The sequence below is a fragment of the Panulirus ornatus genome, chromosome 38 (genome assembly GCF_036320965.1).
Source record: "Panulirus ornatus isolate Po-2019 chromosome 38, ASM3632096v1, whole genome shotgun sequence".
In the NCBI taxonomy this organism is placed as follows: Eukaryota; Metazoa; Arthropoda; class Malacostraca; order Decapoda; family Palinuridae; genus Panulirus; species Panulirus ornatus.
The window spans coordinates 4,888,593-4,907,691 of NC_092261.1; the positions used below are offsets into that span (position 1 = coordinate 4,888,593).

Consider the following 19,099-nt stretch of genomic DNA (forward strand, 5'->3'; position numbering starts at 1 on the left):
CATAAAACTCCTTCCCTATTCAGAATAAATAGGTAATTACATTTAAGTAATTACATACATGTCCTAACTCATGTAAGAAAAAAACACTAAAGTGTTTACACTACAGCCACAGTGATAAAAGAATAAAATCAACTGGGGCATATATGCCCCAACCACAATGAATGGATGACAAGCATGTAAGCCCCCTCCATCAACACATACATACACCTTAATACATAATATTGCTCTGATTTTTTTATATCCATCACATGTTTCTTCCTCTCCTGATTGTTCAAGCTCTGATACTCAAAGCCTTCTCTTACTCTTTCCCCTTGCTGCCCTCACTTTCAACATGTACATAAATCTACTCTGTCAGTCTCTCTTTACTCATGCATTTGAATGATATAAGTACACCTAGGTAGGCTCTCTCTCTCAATTAGACTACAATCAATACCACATCCCCCTGTACACCATTTCTCACATGATCAACCTGCCTTTCACCACACATTGTCCTCAGGAATTAAATTTTCAGTACATTCATCCCCTTCCTTTCCTTTACATTCACACATCTATAAAACATTGTCAAGAATAGTTTTCAAACAAACCCATCTTTCCTTACGGACAGTGATCTTTCCTTCCTCACTCCTTGCAGGCATAGGTCCTTAACCTCCTTTTCCATTCTGTGATTCACTTTTGTCCCCACGGTTCCATTTCTTGCTATATCCACTACTAGGTACTTAAATCAATCCTCTTCTATGTTCTGCCCATTAGTCCTACCCTCAAAACATCCCACCTCACCCTAAACCTACCCCTAGGTGCATCTTATTACCTTAATTTTGTTCACATTAACTTTCAACTCTTAAAAATACTCCCAAACTATGCCACCTGTTCCACATCACCTGCAAATAGAAACATTTACTGTTCATACAGATCCACTTCTAGCATACAGTACTCAGACCCTTTCCTTACTTTACATTACTTATATTTAAGTCTCTCACTTCTGCGTCCATAAACAGATGAATCATCCACAGTTACATCATACATCCTCGAAGCAGACTCACTTTCACCACAAACCCCTCACCTTCCTCCCTTCCTTTACACTTCAGTTTGTGTAAGGCTACCTCAACATTCTCTACTTTTACTATCATATTCACTGTGCATCCCACCGTGTCTTAAAACATCGTTTGTAACTTGATTCCTATATCATTTTCTACTGTACCTTCTCTCTGACTGTTATTTCTAATTTCCATGGGCAGTTTAATATCAGTATCATCAGCACAATCAGAAACCAGAAACCTTTATGCTATCATATCTTTCCTCCCTCTTATAACAAGGATAATTCCATTCCTTCTAGCTTCTCCCTATAACCTGATTTCTGTATTTAATGTTTGGTACAGCATCTGTTGCCTTCCTCTGGACCCTCTTCAGCAGATGAATGTTTTCACCCAAATGGAGTAAACAATCTAGTCTTACTCTCATATGGATCTAACATATGCTGTAAATAATGTCAATTCCAGTATTTCTCAGCTGACAGTTTACCTCTCACAATTCCCCTGTAGCTCTAGAAACATTAGATATGTCAATCCCTAGGTAATTTTCACATGACAATTCCTTTGTTTAACAAGTATGGGTCATTCCACTTCCACAGAACAGTTCATGAGAAATAAGATTCCACACTGCAGACTTTGGATGTTTTAGAAGATGAAAAAAACATACATCCAACAGCACCTTTTGTTGATATGAAAGGACTTTGCATCTCTGTCTAAGGGCCCACACCTACATGACCCTCCAAAATTTGGAAGCTCCATTTTTGATTTCATATGTCTATCAAACAACCACAGAAATCTATCAATCTATACCCATGATGCCTGTTCCCAACTGGAACTCCCTCAATAGATTCTCCATAACTAATGAACTCCACTGCCATTTCTTAGCCTTTAGTGCCTCACTGTTAAAAGACCACTGGCAGAGGGCAACTCAAGTGCTTTGCAGAGGCTCCTAACTACTGTTCCTAATGACTGCTTCTACCCAAAGCTCCTAATACTTCTACCCATGTTTCTGCCTAATGCTCTTGCCTGCTACTTCTATCTAATGCTTCTACCATTTTGCCATAAGGTAGAGCTAGCACACAGTGCTCACCGCAGAAAAATATTATGAAGAATGAGTTGTCATGAGCTAAGTGTTGTTGTATCATGTATGAAAAGGAGAGATTGTATGTCTGTAGACAGGATGCCAATAGTCCATGTGTGTGTGTGAGGCAGAAAGAAAAGACAGTTATCTGGGTCAAAGTGCAACTTGACAGCCACTGAAGTGCCAGCTCACTATGCAGTCATCACTAACCCATTCCAATACCCAGGTTGGTAGCACTGGTAATATATCTCCCTGGTCGTTGGCTGCCTACCAACTACTACCTACTAACAGAGAAGTCACTGGTCTCAAAGTCAAAGGCTTTTGAAGGTTTTCTACACTGGTCTACCAAACTAAGGATTCCAGCAGTCCTCAGGAAAGTCCTCTTGAAAGATCTCTGCTTTCTGGAAGCAAGATAATGCTTACCCAGGAGGTATAATGTTTGTTAGGTGCAGCCTCACCATGTCATTGCACAGGGTGGCAAAAATGACTTTCCCTTACAGCTGCTTTAGCTGACATTATGACACAAATATCTGGGACCACTAGGCAACTCCAGAAGCTGCATTAGCCCTGAGCTTTGTCCCTGGATAGACAAACTGTGCTACTCTGAGACATCTAATCTATTCCTATCCCAAGTTGATGATAAAATCTATTTTTGGAAAGGTGTCCAAGGCTTGAAGCCCTTTAAAGGTGAAATCGCCTAAATGTTATTAGGAAAGGTTTTAGTTTTAGGGGCTCAGACAAAATTATTTTGGAAAACAAACAATGGGATTTTGCAAAAACCCAACAGCATCACTTTGAAGGCTTATTATGTCATTTCTCAAGCAGTCTCTGAGTGGCTGAAGGCATACTTGAAAAATTCCACTGCTGAAGTTAAGTGAATAGAAATGGAAGGGGAAGGCCTGCAATTCCTCACCTGAAATACTGAAAGTTATACGGTCCTAAGCCCAATTTTCCTTGAGAATAATGAGGAGAGACTTAATTTTAAGGAGAGACTTAATTTTAACAGGCTTGTAATCAAAGTAATACATAACTTACTTTAGCAAGCTTATCAGTATGCTACTGTATTACTTATTTCAAAAAGCTACATGCTATGTCATGCATCACTGAAAAACTACTTGAAGTCATAATGTATGTCCAGATAATTCAAATGACACATGCAAAGTATCATGCATGATGTATGCAGTCAGGATATTCAAATCCATCTTTATGAATTATCTGCTACCTTATGATATACTGAGAATTATTGTTACTTCTTAAAATATATAATGAATTTAGTGTCAAAATGTATAAATAAATAAAGACTACCTGTAACGTTGACGATCCAGTAAATGTCACAGCCACACATAAGCGGGTTGGAGCTAATGTCTATGATTCCAGATGTATTTTTGAGCAAAGGAAGGAAATTACTTTCTTCTAACACCATGAGTTGGTTTTGACTAAGGTTTACTGTCACATTTCCAGAAATCCCTGTGGATAAATTGGACCATGGTAAACAATCTGCTGATAAAACAATATAATGCTAAAAAAAGATATCATTCATGAACAAAAAGCTGTAAAATATACAATCACATTAATTCTTAACTACAGTTCAGTAGAAAATAACAAAAATATCACGAGTACTGTATATGATAAATAGATAGAGAAAACTATGAAACAGGTCAGTCTAACCTTCGAAAGCTTTCATCCCAATACTTTTTATACCATTTAAGTGAAGATCAATAAGTGTCAGGTTGGGGGCAGTTAAGCTAAAAGAATAGTCCTCCAGCTCCGTTAAATTTCCACCACTTACTGATATTGTCACCAGTTTCTGCAGTTTCCTGCAAGAGTATTTACATGTTAAGAACAAACTAATGTGAATAATTGTTCATACGGTGCACTAAAGGTTGCTACTTAAGTTTGTCATGATTCACAAATGAGTTAAATGACAAAATATATGGCAATTAAATGTTTTTAAAACATATCATTTGATAATAAAGCAAAATACATGGGAAGGACAACAGTGAATGGCAATGTAAACAATGAAAAAGATCATCATTATTTTATCTGAGAGAGCACTGCTAATAAGTCATAATTGGACCAACCAACATGCATCAATATTGTAAGATAATTAAGTATCCCTAGACCCCTTTTAAGGCACTTCTACAGCTTCAAAGCCATGTCCTGTGTAATAATAGAGTATTCCCTTCTCGTCTGTAATGATGATACAACCCCATTTAGTGTCACTTCCTATTTGTGGTTTTACCAAAGCAGCCCTATAACACCCACATCATATATTCACTATTACTAGCAGCAGTAGTTGTATATAATCCCTTTCATGGAGCTCCTGCAGCTATAAGGCTAAACTCCATGAAGAAGCAGGGAAATGATGGACTCCTTTGGAAGGAAATATTCTCTAAGAGACTGTTCTTCCTTCTATCAACTGAAGATGATACATCCTTCCCAAAGGTGACAATTTCATTAATGGTGGAACCAGAAGTGGTCAGCAGCCAGTAACATCCATCTATCTATTAACTATACAGGTGAAACTTCAAATATTCAGATGGCTTGTGACTAAGCAGTCTTTGAATTTTGGATAAATTTGGACTTTAGATATCTAAACTTCATCTGTGAACATATAAAAAAAAAAACTGCAAGTAAACTTGATGTGTTTAGACCACTAGGTAAAATGATTCTGTTTTTCCATTGATTAGATTTGAACCTTTTCTTAAATCAAGCTTTACACTACCAGCTCATTTCAGCCTAAAGAAGGTAATTTATATGACATTCACTTTGTAATTCTTGCATATTTTGACTATTTTTAGAGATCTGCTGAACTGAGGAGATGGAATTCATACCTAGCTCCTGCATCACTTTGATTCATAACATTTAACATATATCAATAAAATGTGTTGGAAATCAAATGTTTGAGGACATGTGGTGTGAGGTGGTTTGGTTCAGAAAGTTATGAAAAGGTAAGAGAGATATGTGGAAATAAAAATAGTATGGTTGAGAGAGTAAAAGAGGGTGTGTTGAAATAGTTTGGACACACGGAGAAAATGAGTGAGAAAAGACTGACAAAGAGGATATAAGCATCAGATGTGGAGGGAACAAGAAGGGGAAAACCAAATTGGAGATGGAAGGATGGAGTGAAAAAGATTTTGAGTGATTAGGGCCTGAAAATGCAGGAGGGTGAGAGGCGTGCAAGGAACAGAGTGAATTGGAACAATGTGGTATACCGGGGTCAACATGCTATCAATGGATTGACCTGGGCATGTGAAGTGTCTGGAGTAAACCATGGAAAGGGCTGTGGGGCTTGGATGTGGAAAGGGAGCTGTGGCCTTTGTTGCCTTTTCCTGGCGCTACCTCATGCGCATGCGGGGGAGGAGGGTGCCATTTCATGTGTGGTGGGGTGGCAACGGGAATAGATGAAGGCAGCAAATGTGGATGTGTATACATGTATATATGTATATGTCTGTATATGGTGAAATGTATAGGCATGTATAAGTGCTTGTGTGGGCGTTTACATACATACTTGAGTATGTGGGTGGGTTGGGCCATTCTTTTGTCTGTTTCCTTGTGCTACCTTGCTAACGTGGGAGACAGGGACTAAGTATAATATTTATAAAATATATATATGTTTGGTAAAGTGTGTGAAAGAAGAAAGTTAAGAGTAAATGTGAATAAGAGCAAGGTTATTAGGTACAGTAGGGTTGAGGGTCAAGTCAATTGGGAGGTGAGTTTGAATGGAGAAAAACTGGAGGAAGTGAAGTGTTTTAGATATCTGGGAGTGGATCTGGCAGCGGATGGAACCATGGAAGCGGAAGTGGATCATAGGGTGGGGGAGGGGGCGAAAATTCTGGGAGCCTTGAAGAATGTGTGGAAGTCGAGAACATTATCTCGGAAAGCAAAAATGGGTATGTTTGAAGGAATAGTGGTTCCAACAATGTTGTATGGTTGCGAGACGTGGGCTATGGATAGAGTTGTGCGCAGGAGGATGGATGTGCTGGAAATGAGATGTTTGAGGACAATATGTGGTGTGAGGTGGTTTGATCGAGTAAGTAACGTATGGGTAAGAGAGATGTGTGGAAATAAAAAGAGCGTGGTTGAGAGAGCAGAAGAGGGTGTTTTGAAATGGTTCGGGCACATGGAGAGAATGAGTGAGGAAAGATTGACCAAGAGAATATATGTGTCGGAGGTGGAGGGAACGAGGAGAAGAGGGAGACCAAATTGGAGGTGGAAAGATGGAGTGAAAAAGATTTTGTGTGATCGGTGCCTGAACATGCAGGAGGGTGAAAGGAGGGCAAGGAATAGAGTGAATTGGAGCAATGTGGTATACCGGGGTTGACGTGCTGTCAGTGGATTGAATCAAGGCATGTGAAGCGTCTGGGGTAAACCATGGAAAGCTGTGTAGGTATGTATATTTGCGTGTGTGGACGTATGTATATACATGTGTATGGGGGTGGGTTGGGCCATTTCTTTCGTCTGTTTCCTTGCGCTACCTCGCAAACGCGGGAGACAGCGACAAAGCAAAAAAAAAAAAAAAAAAAATATATGTTCAAAGGAATAGTGGTTCCAACAATGTTATATGGATGCGAGGCGTGGGTTATAGATAGGGTTGTGCGGAGAAGGGTGGATGTGTTGGAAATGAGATGTCTGAGGACAATATACAGTGTGAGGTGGTTTGATCGAGTAAGTAATGAAAGGGTAAGAGAGATGTGTGGTATTAAAAAGAGTGTGGTTGAGAGAGCTGAAGAGGGTGTATTGAAATTGTTTGGTCACATAGAAAGAATGAGTGAGGAAAGATTGACAAAGAAAATATATGTGTCAGAGGTGGAGGGACCGAAGAAAAAATGGAGACCAAATTGGAGGTGGAAGGATGGAGTGGAAAAGATTTTGAGTGATCTAGGCCTGAACATGCAGGAAGGTGAAAGGCATGCAAGGAATAGAATGAATTGGAATGATGTGGTATACCGGGGTCGACATGCTGTCAATGGATTGAACCAGGGCATGTGAAGTGTCTGGGGTAAACCATGGAAAGTTTTGTGGGGCCTGGATGTGGAAAGGAAGCTGTGGTTTCAGTGTATTATACATGACAGCTAGAGACTGAGTGTGAACGAATGTGGCCTTTGTTGTCTTTTCCTAGTGCTACCTCGCGCACATGCGGGGGGAGTGGGTTTTCATTTCATGTGTGGCGGGGTGGTGATGGGAATGAGTAAGGGCAGACAGTATGAATTATGTACATGTGTATATATGTCTGTGTCTGTATATATATGTATACGTTGAGATGTACAGGTATGTATATGTGCACATGTGGATGTGTATGTATACATGTGTATGTGGGTGGGTTGGGCCATTCTTTCGTCTGTTTCCTTGCACTACCTCGCTAACGCAGAAGACAGCGACAAAGTATGATAAAATAAATAAATAAATATATATATATCTTTTCTTTCAAACTATTCGCCATTTCCCTCGTTAGCAAGGTAGCGTTAAGAACAGAGGACTGGGCCACTGAGGGAATATCCTCACCTGGCATATATATATATATATATATATATATATATATATATATATATATATATATATATTATTTTCATTTTTTTTATTTTACTTTGTCGCTGTCTCCCACGTTTGCGAGGTAGCGCAAGGAAACAGATGAAAGAAATGGCCCAACCCACCCACATACACATGTATATACATACATGTCCACACACGCAAATATACATACCCATACATCTCAATGTACACATATATATATATATACACACACAGACACATACATATATATATATATACATGCACACAATTCACACTGTCTGCCTTCATTCATTCCCATCGCCACCTCGCCACACATGGAATAACATCGCCCTTCCCCCTCATGTGTGTGAGGTAGCACTAGGAAAAGACAACAAAGGCCCCATTCGTTCACACTCAGTCTCTAGCTGTCATGCAATAATGCCCGAAACCACAGCTCCCTTTCCACATCCAGGCCCCACAGAACTTTCCATGGTTTACCCCAGACGCTTCACATGCCCTGATTCAATCCATTGACAGCAAGTTGACCCCGGTATACCACATTGATCCAATTCACTCCATTCCTTGCCCGCCTTTCACCCTCCTGCATGTTCAGGCCCCGATCACTCAAAATCTTTTTCACTCCATCTTTCCACCTCCAATTTGGTCTCCCACTTCTCCTCGTTCCCTCCACCTCCAACACATATCTCCTCTTGGTCAATCTTTCCTCACTCATCCTCTCCATGTGCCCAAACCATTTCAAAACACCCTCTTCTGCTCTCTCAACCACACTCTTTTTATTTCCACACATCTCTCTTACCCTTACATTACTTACTCGATCAAACCACCTCACACCACATACTGTCCTCAAACATCTCATTTCCAGCACATCCACCCTCCTGCGCACAACTCTATCCATAGCCCACGCCTCGCAACCATACAACATCGCTGGAACCACTATTCCTTCAAACATAGCCTTTTTTGCTTTCCGAGATAATGTTCTCGACTTCCACACATTCTTCAAGGCTCCCAGGATTTTCGCCCCCTCCCCCACCCTATGATTCACTTCCGCTTCCATTGTTCCATCCACTGCCAGATCCACTGCCAGATATCTAAAACACTTTACTTCCTCCTGTTTTTCTCCATTCAAACTTACCTCCCAACTGACTTGACCCTCAACCCTACTGTACCTAATAACCTTGCTCTTATTCACATTTACTCTTAACTTTCTTCTTTCACACACTTTACCAAACTCAGTCACCAGCTTCTGCAGTTTCTCACATGAATCAGCCACCAGTGCTGTATCATTAGCGAACAACAACTGACTCACTTCCCAAGCTCTCTCATCCCCAACAGACTTCATACTTGCCCCTCTTTCCAAAACTCTTGCATTCACCTCCCTAACCCCATCCATAAACAAATTAAACAACCATGGAGACATCGCACACCCCTGCTGCAAACCTACATTCACTGAGAACCAATCACTTTCCTCTCTTCCTACACGTACACATGCCTTACATCCTCAATAAAAACTTTTCACTGCTTCTAACAACTTGCCTCCCACACCATATATTTTTAGTACCTTCCACAGAGCATCTCTATCAACTCTATCATATGCCTTCTCCAGAGCCATAAATGCTACATACAAATCCATTTGCTTTTCTAAGTAGTTCTCACATACATTCTTCAAAGCAAACACCTGATCCACACATCCTCTACCACTTCTGAAACCACACTGCTCTTCCCCAATCTGATGCTCTGTACATGCCTTCACCCTCTCAATCAATACCCTTCCATATAATTTACCAGGAATACTCAACAAACTTATACTCTAATTTGAGCACTCACTCTTATCCCCTTTGCCTTTGTACAATGGCACTATGCACGCATTCCGCCAATCCTCAGGCACCTCACCATGAATCATACGTACATTAAATAACCTTACCAACCAGTCAACAATACAGTCACCCCCTTTTTTAATAAATTCCACTGCAATACCATCCAAACCTGCTGCCTTGCCGGCTTTCATCTTCCGCAAAGCTTTTACTACTTCTCTGTTTACCAAATCATTTTCCCTAACCCTCTCACTTATATATATATATATATATATATATATATATATAAGCATTATTGCCCACCCACATACACGTGTGTGCATGCACGTCCACACGCGCAAATGTACATACCTATACATCTCAATGTATACATACACATACACACGCAGACATGTGCATATATACACATGTACATAATTCATAGTCTGCCTTTATTCATTCCCATCGCCACCCTGCCACACATGAAATAACAAATCCCCTCCCCCTCATGTGCGCGAGGTAGCGCTAGGAAAAGACAACAAGGGCCACATTCATTCACACTCAGTCTCTAGCTGTCATGTAGTGAATTGGAATGATGTGGTATTCCTGGGTCGACATGCTATAAATGGACTGAACCAGAGAATGTGAAACATCTGGGGTAAACAATGGAAAGGTCTGTGGGGCCTGGATGTGGATAAGGAGCTGTGGTTTTGGTGCATTACACATGACAGCTGGAGACTGAGTGTGGAGGGATGTGGCATTTTTAGTCTATTTCCTGGTACTACCTTGCTGAATCAGGGGGTAGTGAAGTTGTTTCCTGTGGGTGGGGTGGCACCAGGAATTGATGAAGGCAAGCAAGATGAATATGTACAGGTGTATATATGTACATGTCTGTGTATATGTATGTATATGGGTGTTTAAGTATATATATGTGTATACGATTGAATGGACCTCTCTTCATCTGTTTCCTGGCGCTACCTTGCTGATGCAGGAAACAGCAGTCAAGTATAATAAATATAATATATATATATATATATATTTTCTTCTTTTTCTTTCAAACGATTCACCATTTCCCGCATTAGCGAGGTAGCGTTAAGAACAGAGGACTGGGCCTTTGAGGGAATATCCTCACCTGGCCCAATTCTCTGTTCCTTCTTTTGGAAAATTAAAAAAAAAACGAGAGGGGAGGATTTCCAGCCCCCCGCTCCCTCCCCTTTTAGTCGCCTTCTACGACACGCAGGGAATACGTGGGAAGTATTCTTAATCCCCTATATATATATATATATATATATATATATATATTTTTTTTTCATACTATTCGCCATTTCCCGCGATAGCGAGGTAGCGTTAAGAACAGAGGACTGGGCCTTTGAGGGAATATCCTCACCTGGCCCCTTCTCTGTTCCTTCTTTTGGAAAATTAAAAAAAAACGAGAGGGGAGGATTTCCAGCCCCCCGCTCCCTTCCCTTTTAGTTGCCTTCTACGACACGCAGGGAATACGTGGGAAGTATTCTTTCTCCCCTATCCCCAGGGATATCTTTCTTTTTTTCTTTCATACTATTTGCCATTTCCCGCGTGAGCGAGGTAGCGATATATATATATTATATATATTTATTTATTTTATTTTGCTTTGTCGCTGTCTCCCGCGTTTGCGAGGTAGCGCAAGGAAACAGAAGAAAGAAATGGCCCAACCCACCCCAATACACATGTATATACATACACATCCACACACGCAAATATACATACCTATACATCTCAATGTACACATATATATACACACACAGACACATACATATATACCCATGCACACAATTCACACTGTCTGCCTTTATTCATTCCCATCGCCACCTCGCCACACATGGAATACCATCCCCCTCCCCCCTCATGTGTGCGAGGTAGCGCTAGGAAAAGACAACAAAGGCCCCACTTGTTCACACTCAGTCTCTAGCTGTCATGCAATATATATATGTATATATATATTTTTTTTGACTTACTGGAAAGTGTTTGCAAGGATTCTTTCTATCTTGGTGTTATCAAGAAAGAACTTTTCTAGGTTGGGGGCCCCACTGAGGGTATCAACAGGCAGCTCGGTCAGCTTTTGCAAGCTCAGGAAGGCAGAGATGAGCGAACAGGACACCAGAGGAGACAGACTGTCATATGGGCCTGACTGTTGCAAGTTTTGGGTCAGAATATTGGTATATTTTAGAATATCTAAATGAATTTTGTCTGAAAAAAGAATAGTCACTGGATTATAGTCAGAATATGCATAAACATCTCACTCTTTTTCCCCAAGGAATCGAAAGATCACTTGAGTAATCTTAAATGTTATATTAATTGCCTTATTTTTGGAGATAAAAGTTAATTGAAGATATTACAGTACAATATATTTGACATTAAAGACAACAAAATAGAAGTAATTTGAACTTTGGTCATTAGAACATGAATTCTGCTATCTTCATTCATTATATAATCCTCACAGGTATAAAATCCCTCTCCTCGTTCCCTCCACCTCCGACACATATATCCTCTTGGTCAATCTTTCCTCACTCATTCTCTCCATGTGACCAAACCATTTCAAAACACCCTCTTCTGCTCTCTCACCACGCTCTTTTTATTTCCACACATCTCTCTTACCCTTACATTACCAAATTGGAGGTGGAGTGATGGAGTGAAAAAGATTTTGTGTGATCGGGGCCTGAACATGCAGGAGGGTGAAAGGAGGGCAAAGAATAGAGTGAATTGGAGCAATGTGGTATACCGGGGTTGACGTGCTGTCAGTGGATTGAATAAAGGCATGTGTATGGGGATGGGTTGGGCCATTCTTTCGTCTGTTTCCTTGCGCTACCTCGCAAACGCGGGAGACAGCGGCAAAAAAAAAAAAAAAAAAAAAAAAAAAAAAAAAAAAAAAAAAAGGTATAAAATAAGCAATCCTCATCAAAACGAACCCATATCTATCTCATCTCAACATGGTGGAGGCAAGCATGTAGATTTGTAGAAGTTTACAGAAAAGAGGATATGGCATGATTAAGAAGAGGGTTGTAAAAGTATGTAAGCTTAGAAAAGAGACTTGTGTGAAGATGTATTAAGAAAATGGGTGTACAATGGCAAAAGGTGAGAATACATGAAGTAATGGGGATAGGTGATATTCTAGAAGCAGTGCCATCATGTACCAGAGAAGTGTGTGACATGTGGGAGGTGGGCAGGTAAGAAAGTAAATGGTGGGATGATAAAGTCTCTAGTGAAAGAGAAAAAAGAGGTGTATGGGCAGTATTTACAAGAAAGGGGTGAAAATGATTGGGAGACATACGAGAGAAAGTGCCAGGAACTCAAAAAGAAGATGCAAGGGATGAAAAATGAGAACAATTGAGAATTGGGGTTAGTGAGTATCACTAAATAAGATATTTTGATTGGAAGTTAATAGCATGTGAAAAACAAAGAACAAATGAGAATATCATTCAAGGGGGAAAATGGCAGTGATAAAGTGAGGAGATGTAGCAAGTATTTGGAAGGGTGTCTGGGTTGGGAAGTATGCAAATTGAGATAATCATGAAAAGTGGTTTGGTACAGGGAGAAGAGTTGGTGAGCATCTAGCATAAATTGAAATATGGCAAAGTGGAAGGACTGGATAGTACTGGAGTTGAATTTCTTAAGAGAAGGGGTGACTGAGTCGTTGGCTGGTTAGTTAGGATTTCTTATGTACGTATGGATCATGGTAAGATGCCTGACAACTGATGTATGTACAATGCCATTCTATAGAGGCAAGGAAGAAAAAAGTGAGTGTTCAAACCACAGAGATATCTTTGTTAAGTGTACCATGTTTGTTGTGTGGGACAGTGGTGACTGAGAGGGTGAAGGGATTTACAGAGCATTAGACTGAAAATGAAAAATGTGGATTCAGGTGTGGTAGAGGATGTGTGGATCAGATGTTTGCTTTAAAGTTTGTATGAAAATCACTTAAGGGAAACAGAAGTATTTATTTATGGCATATAAGGATCTGGAGAAAGCATGTAATAGGATTCATAGAGATGCCTTGTGGAAAGTGGCAGGAATATATGGTGTGGGAGGAAAGATACTAGAAGCAGTGAAGTTTTTATCGAGTGTAATGTGTGTGTGTGATTAGGTAGAGAGTAAAGCAGTTTCTTTTAAACTATCTCCACTGTATAGGGAGGGAGTTTTACATTCATGGGGCTCCCAACCTATGAACATTTTCAACTATCATACAACTTCTTAAATTTGTAATCTGTAATGAAGATATGGGTATTGTGCCCTATCCTAATCCACAAGGGTAAAGGCAAGTGGTGTCATGAGTGTAGTGAATATGTAGGTGCAGTGAAGGAGAGGATGTAGTAAAGATGTCCTCTGACCTGACTCTTAAGGGTGAGGTGAAGATGCGGGTGTAACGAAAAAATGCCCTATGAACTTACCAGTCCATCAACATGAAGACATATTGCTAGATTCTAGACTGTTTTCTAAGACTTTATCCTACTTTTAATTACCTTGCTCATCTTTCTATTTTGTGGCAATAACAAACCCTCTTTGCTATTTTTGTTTCTCTAATTCATCTAATTCTCTAATTCTTCTAATTCATCACAACACTGGATGATTTTCTAAAAAATGCCCATCTTCAAACACATCTTAACATTTACAAACATCTCACCATTCACAATTATCTCTTTAATTCATTTCTAATTCATTAATTTACATGCAGTGATCTGCTACTGAATCCTGCATGAATAAATCACAAGTTAAACACTTATGTAAACTGAAAACACCCAAATACCTACAATACCAATATTTTGTATAACAGTGAACAAGCTGAGGTCTGGTAGGGGCCAGTTATACATTTCATCATCCATCTCACTCATGTAGAAACTCTCAAGTGTGGTGTATGAAGAATTCAGAGCACCTTGCATGACTGTCTTCATTTTATTGGCAATCATTATCACTGTCCTAGAAAAACAAAATGTGTATCAGTATTCACACACATGAGAAATGATCTCTGAATTTCATCAAGAATCATCTTTTACTGGACAGTTTATGCCCCTCACTCTATTAAAAAAAATAGTGTGTATCTACCACAAATCTTCCTATCTTTCAGCCCCTTCTATCATGCCCTCTCTCTACCACCTTTTTTGCCTTCTTTTTTCCCCATTTCCCTTTCCCTTTACTATCTCTTTCTTTGAATATAACAGGAAGCCTTGATCCAAGTAAATATCTCATTACAGGTACTCACAATGAGGTGAAAATAAGCACAGGTACATTATACAAAGGTGGTTTAATGACAACATCAAAGACAGTAAAATTAGACTCAAAAGAGATTAATGAGGAGGTGGAAAAAAAAATATATATTTATAATTATTATCATCATTCAAACTAATGTCCCATTCCAATGCTAAACTTGATAATCTTGCTTTCATACACAAATGCTATCAAATTTCTTCTTTCTTACACTTTCCAAAACATAGAAACCAGCTTCTCACCTGAATCTGAGACCAGAGCTGTGTCATCAGCAAAAAGTAATTGAATCATCTCCTATGCCCCCAATCCCAGCCCTTGACTGCAAACTTGCTCCTCTTTCCGAGACTTTGGATAAACCTCACTCACAACCCCATCCACAACCAGGTTAAATATTCATGGTGACGTCTCACACCCTTGACATACATCCACACTCACCCAAAACCACTCCTCCTCTCTTAGCATACATAACTTACTCTCATGATAAAAAATCCTCACTCTTTATAGCTTTTTCCCACACACCATACATCTGTAACACCTCACACAAAGCATCTCTATCAACTCTACTATACACTTTCTCCAGATTCATAAATGCCAAGAACAAATCCTTCTGTTTCTCTATTTCTCACAAAAAGTCTTCAATATATACACCAGATCTACACAGGGAGGAAAGCTGCTAGAAATGAGAAGTCTTTATCAAGGAGGTATGCCATGTGTACGAGTAGGAAGTGAGGAGAGTGATTGGTTCCCAGTGAAGGTTGGTCTGTTGCAAGGGTGTGTGATGTCCCCATGGTTGTTTAATTTGTTTATGGATTGGGTAGTTAGGGAGGTAAGTGCTACAGTTTTGGAGGGAGGGGCAAGTATGCAGTCTGTTGTGGATGAGAGGGTTTAGGAAGTGAGTCACTTGTTCGCTGATGATACAGCTCTGGTGGCAAATTCGAGTGAGAAACTGGAGAAATTGGTGACTGAGTTTAGAAAAGTGAGTGAAAGGAGAAAGTTGAGGGTAAATGTGAATAAGAGCAAAGTCATCAGGTTCAGTAGGGTTGAGGGACAAGTTAATTGGGATGTAAGTTTAAATGTTCTCCATTGGAGGAAGTGTTTTAGATATCTGTGAGTGGATTTAGCAGTGAATGGAACCACGGAAGTGGAAGTGAGTCACAGGGTGGGACAGGGGGGTGAAGGTTCAGGGAGCGATGAAGAATGTGTGAAGAGAACGTTATCTTGGAGGGCAAAAATGGGTGTGTTTGAACGAATAGTAGTTCCTATAATTTCAATGGTTGTGAGGGTGGATGTGTTGGAAATGAGGTGTTTGAGAAGAATTTGTAGTGTAAGGTGGTTTGATCAAGTAAGTAATGAAAGGGTTGGGGCCTGAACATACAGGAGGGTGATAGGCATGCATGGAATAGAACGAATTGGAACGATGTGGTATACCGGAGTCGATGTGCTGTCAATGGACTGAACCAGGGCATGTGAAATGCCTGGGGTAAACCATGGAAAGGTCTGTGGGGCCTGGATGTGGATAGGAAGCTGTGGTTTTGGTGCATTACACATGACATCTAGAGACTGAGTGTGAACAAATGTGGCCTTTTTTTGTCTGTTTTCCTGGTACTACCTTAGTGAAGCAGGGGGTAGCGATGCTGCTTCCTGTGGGATGGGAATGGATGAAGGCAAGCAAGTATGAATATGTACCTGTGTATATATGTATATGTCTGTGTATATATATATGTAGATATATGCACCAAAAGCATGGCTCCCTTTCCACATCTAGGCCCCACAAAACATTCCATGGTTTACCCTAGACGTTTCACATGCCCTGGTTCAATCCATTGACAGCACATTGACCCTGGTATACCACATCATTCCAATTCACTCTATTCCTTGCATGCTTTTCACCCTCCCGTAAGTTCAGGCCCCAATCACTCAAAATTTATTTTCACTCCATCCTTCCACTTCCAATTTGGTCTCCTGCTTCTCCTTATTCCCTCCATCTCTGACACATGTATCCTCTTTGTCAATCTTTCCTCACTCATTCACTCTACGTGACCAAACCATTTCAACACACCCTCTTCTGCTCTCTCAATCACACTCTTTTTATTACCACACATCTCTCCTACCCTTTCATTACTTACTCTATCAAACCATCTCACACCACATATTGTCCTCAAACATTTCATTTCCAACAGATCCACCCTCCTCCGTGCAACCCTATCTATAGCCCATGCCTCGCAACCATACAACATTGTTGGAACCAATAATCCTTCAAACATACCCATTTTTGCTCTCACAGATAATGTTCTCACCTTCTACACATTCTTCAATGCTCCCAGAACCTTCCCCCCCAACCCTGCCCCACCCTGTGACTCACTTCCGCTTCCATGGTTCCATCCGCTGCTAAATCCACTGTAAGATATCTAAGTCACTTCACTTATTCCAGTTTTTCTCCATTCAAACTTATCTCCTAATCAACTTGTCCCTCAACCCTACATTACCTATTAACCTTGCTCTTATTCACATTTACTCTCAGCTTTCTTCTTTCAAACACTTTACCAAACTCAGTCACCAGCTTCTGCAGTTTCTCACCTGAATCAGCTGTATCATCAGCGAACAACAACTGACTTCCCAAGCCCTCTCATCCACAAAAGACTGCATACTTGCCACTCTCTCCAAAACTCTTGCATTCACCTCCCTAACTACCCCATCAATAAACAAATTAAACAACCATGGAGACATCACGCATCCCTGCCACAAACCGACATTCACTGGGAACCAATCACTTTCCTCTCTTCCTACTCGTACACATGCCTTACATCCTTGGTAAAACTTTTCACTGCTTCTAGCAACTTACCTCCTACACCATATACTCTTAATGCCTTCCACAAAGCATCTCTATCAACTCTATCATATGCCTTCTCCAGATTCATAAATGCTACATTCAAATCCATCTGTTTTTCTAATCAACTCTATCATATGCCTTCTCCAGATTCATAAATGCTACATTCAAATCCATCTGTTTTTCTAAGTATTTCTCACATACATTCTTGAAAGTAAACACCTGATCCACACATCATCTACCACTTCTTCAACCACACTACTCTTCCCCAATCTGGTGCTCTGTACATGCCTTTACCCTCTCAATCAATACCTTCCCATATAATTTTCCAGGAATACTCAACAAACTTACACCTCTGTAATTTGAACATTCACCTTTATCCCCTTTGCCTTCATACAATGGCACTATGCATGCATTCCGCCAATCCTCAGGCACTTTACTATGAACCATACATACAGTTAATATCCTTACCAACCAATTAACAACACAGCCACCCCCATTTTTAATAAATTCTACTGCAATACCATCCAAAACCGCTGCCTTATCAGCTTTCATCTTCCGCAAAGCTTTCACTACCTCTTCTCTGTTTACCAAACCATTCTCCCTGACCCGCTCACACACACACACACACACACACACATATATATATATATATTTATCCCTGGTGATAGGGGAGAAAGAATACTTCCCACGTATTCCCTGCGTGTCGTACAAGGCGACTAAAAGGGGAGGGAGCGGGTGGCTGGAAATCCTCCCCCTCTCGCTTTTTTTTTTTTTTTTTTCCAAAAGAGGGAACAGAGAAGGGGGCCAGGTGAGGATATTCCCTTAAAGGCCCAGTCCTCTGTTCTCAACACTACCTCGCTAATGCGGGAAATGGCGAATAGTGTGAAAGAAAGAAAGAAAGATATATATATATATATATATATATATATATATATATATATATATATATATATATATATATAGAAAAGCAAATGGATTTGTATGAAGCATTTATGGATCTGGAGAAGGCATATGATAGAGTTGATAGAGATGCTCTGTGGAAGGTATTAAGAATATATGGTGTGGGAGGAAAGTTGTTAGAAGCAGTGAAAAGTTTTTATCGAGGATGTAAGGCATGTGTACGTGTAGGAAGAGAGGAAAGTGATTGGTTCTCAGTGAATGTAGGTTTGCGGCAGGGGTGTGTGATGTCTCCACGGTTGTTTAATTTGTTTATGGATGGGGTTGTTAGGGAGGTAAATGCAAGAGTTTTGGAAAGAGGGGCAAGTATGAAGTCTGTTGGGGATGAGAGAGCTTGGGAAGTGAGTCAGTTGTTGTTCGCTGATGATATAGCGCTGGTGGCTGATTCATGTGAGAAACTGCAGAAGCTGGTGACTGAGTTTGGTAAAGTGTGTGAAAGAAGAAAGTTAAGAGTAAATGTGAATAAGAGCAAGGTTATTAGGTACAGTAGGGTTGAGGGTCAAGTCAATTGGGAGGTGAGTTTGAATGGAGAAAAACTGGAGGAAGTGAAGTGTTTTAGATATCTGGGAGTGGATCTGGCAGCGGATGGAACCATGGAAGCGGAAGTGGATCATAGGGTGGGGGAGGGGGCGAAAATTCTGGGGGCCTTGAAGAATGTGTG

The 19,099-nt window shown here is 40.3% G+C and overlaps 1 protein-coding gene across 3 annotated transcripts in view; it reads right to left on the reverse strand.

Annotated features, from left to right (window-relative positions):
- The window catches only part of LOC139760843 (oplophorus-luciferin 2-monooxygenase non-catalytic subunit-like), a 30,204-nt gene that overhangs the window by 6,498 nt on the left and 4,607 nt on the right, over nucleotides 1–19,099 (reverse strand). For all 3 annotated transcript variants that reach the window (XM_071684513.1, XM_071684512.1, XM_071684515.1), the window contains exons 4-7: nucleotides 14,198–14,363; nucleotides 11,408–11,580; nucleotides 3,778–3,926; nucleotides 3,415–3,576 (exon numbers count right to left, since the gene is read on the reverse strand). In XM_071684513.1, the coding sequence (XP_071540614.1) occupies nucleotides 3,415–3,576; nucleotides 3,778–3,926; nucleotides 11,408–11,580; nucleotides 14,198–14,363 (650 nt within the window). The remainder of the gene's footprint in view (nucleotides 1–3,414; nucleotides 3,577–3,777; nucleotides 3,927–11,407; nucleotides 11,581–14,197; nucleotides 14,364–19,099) is intronic.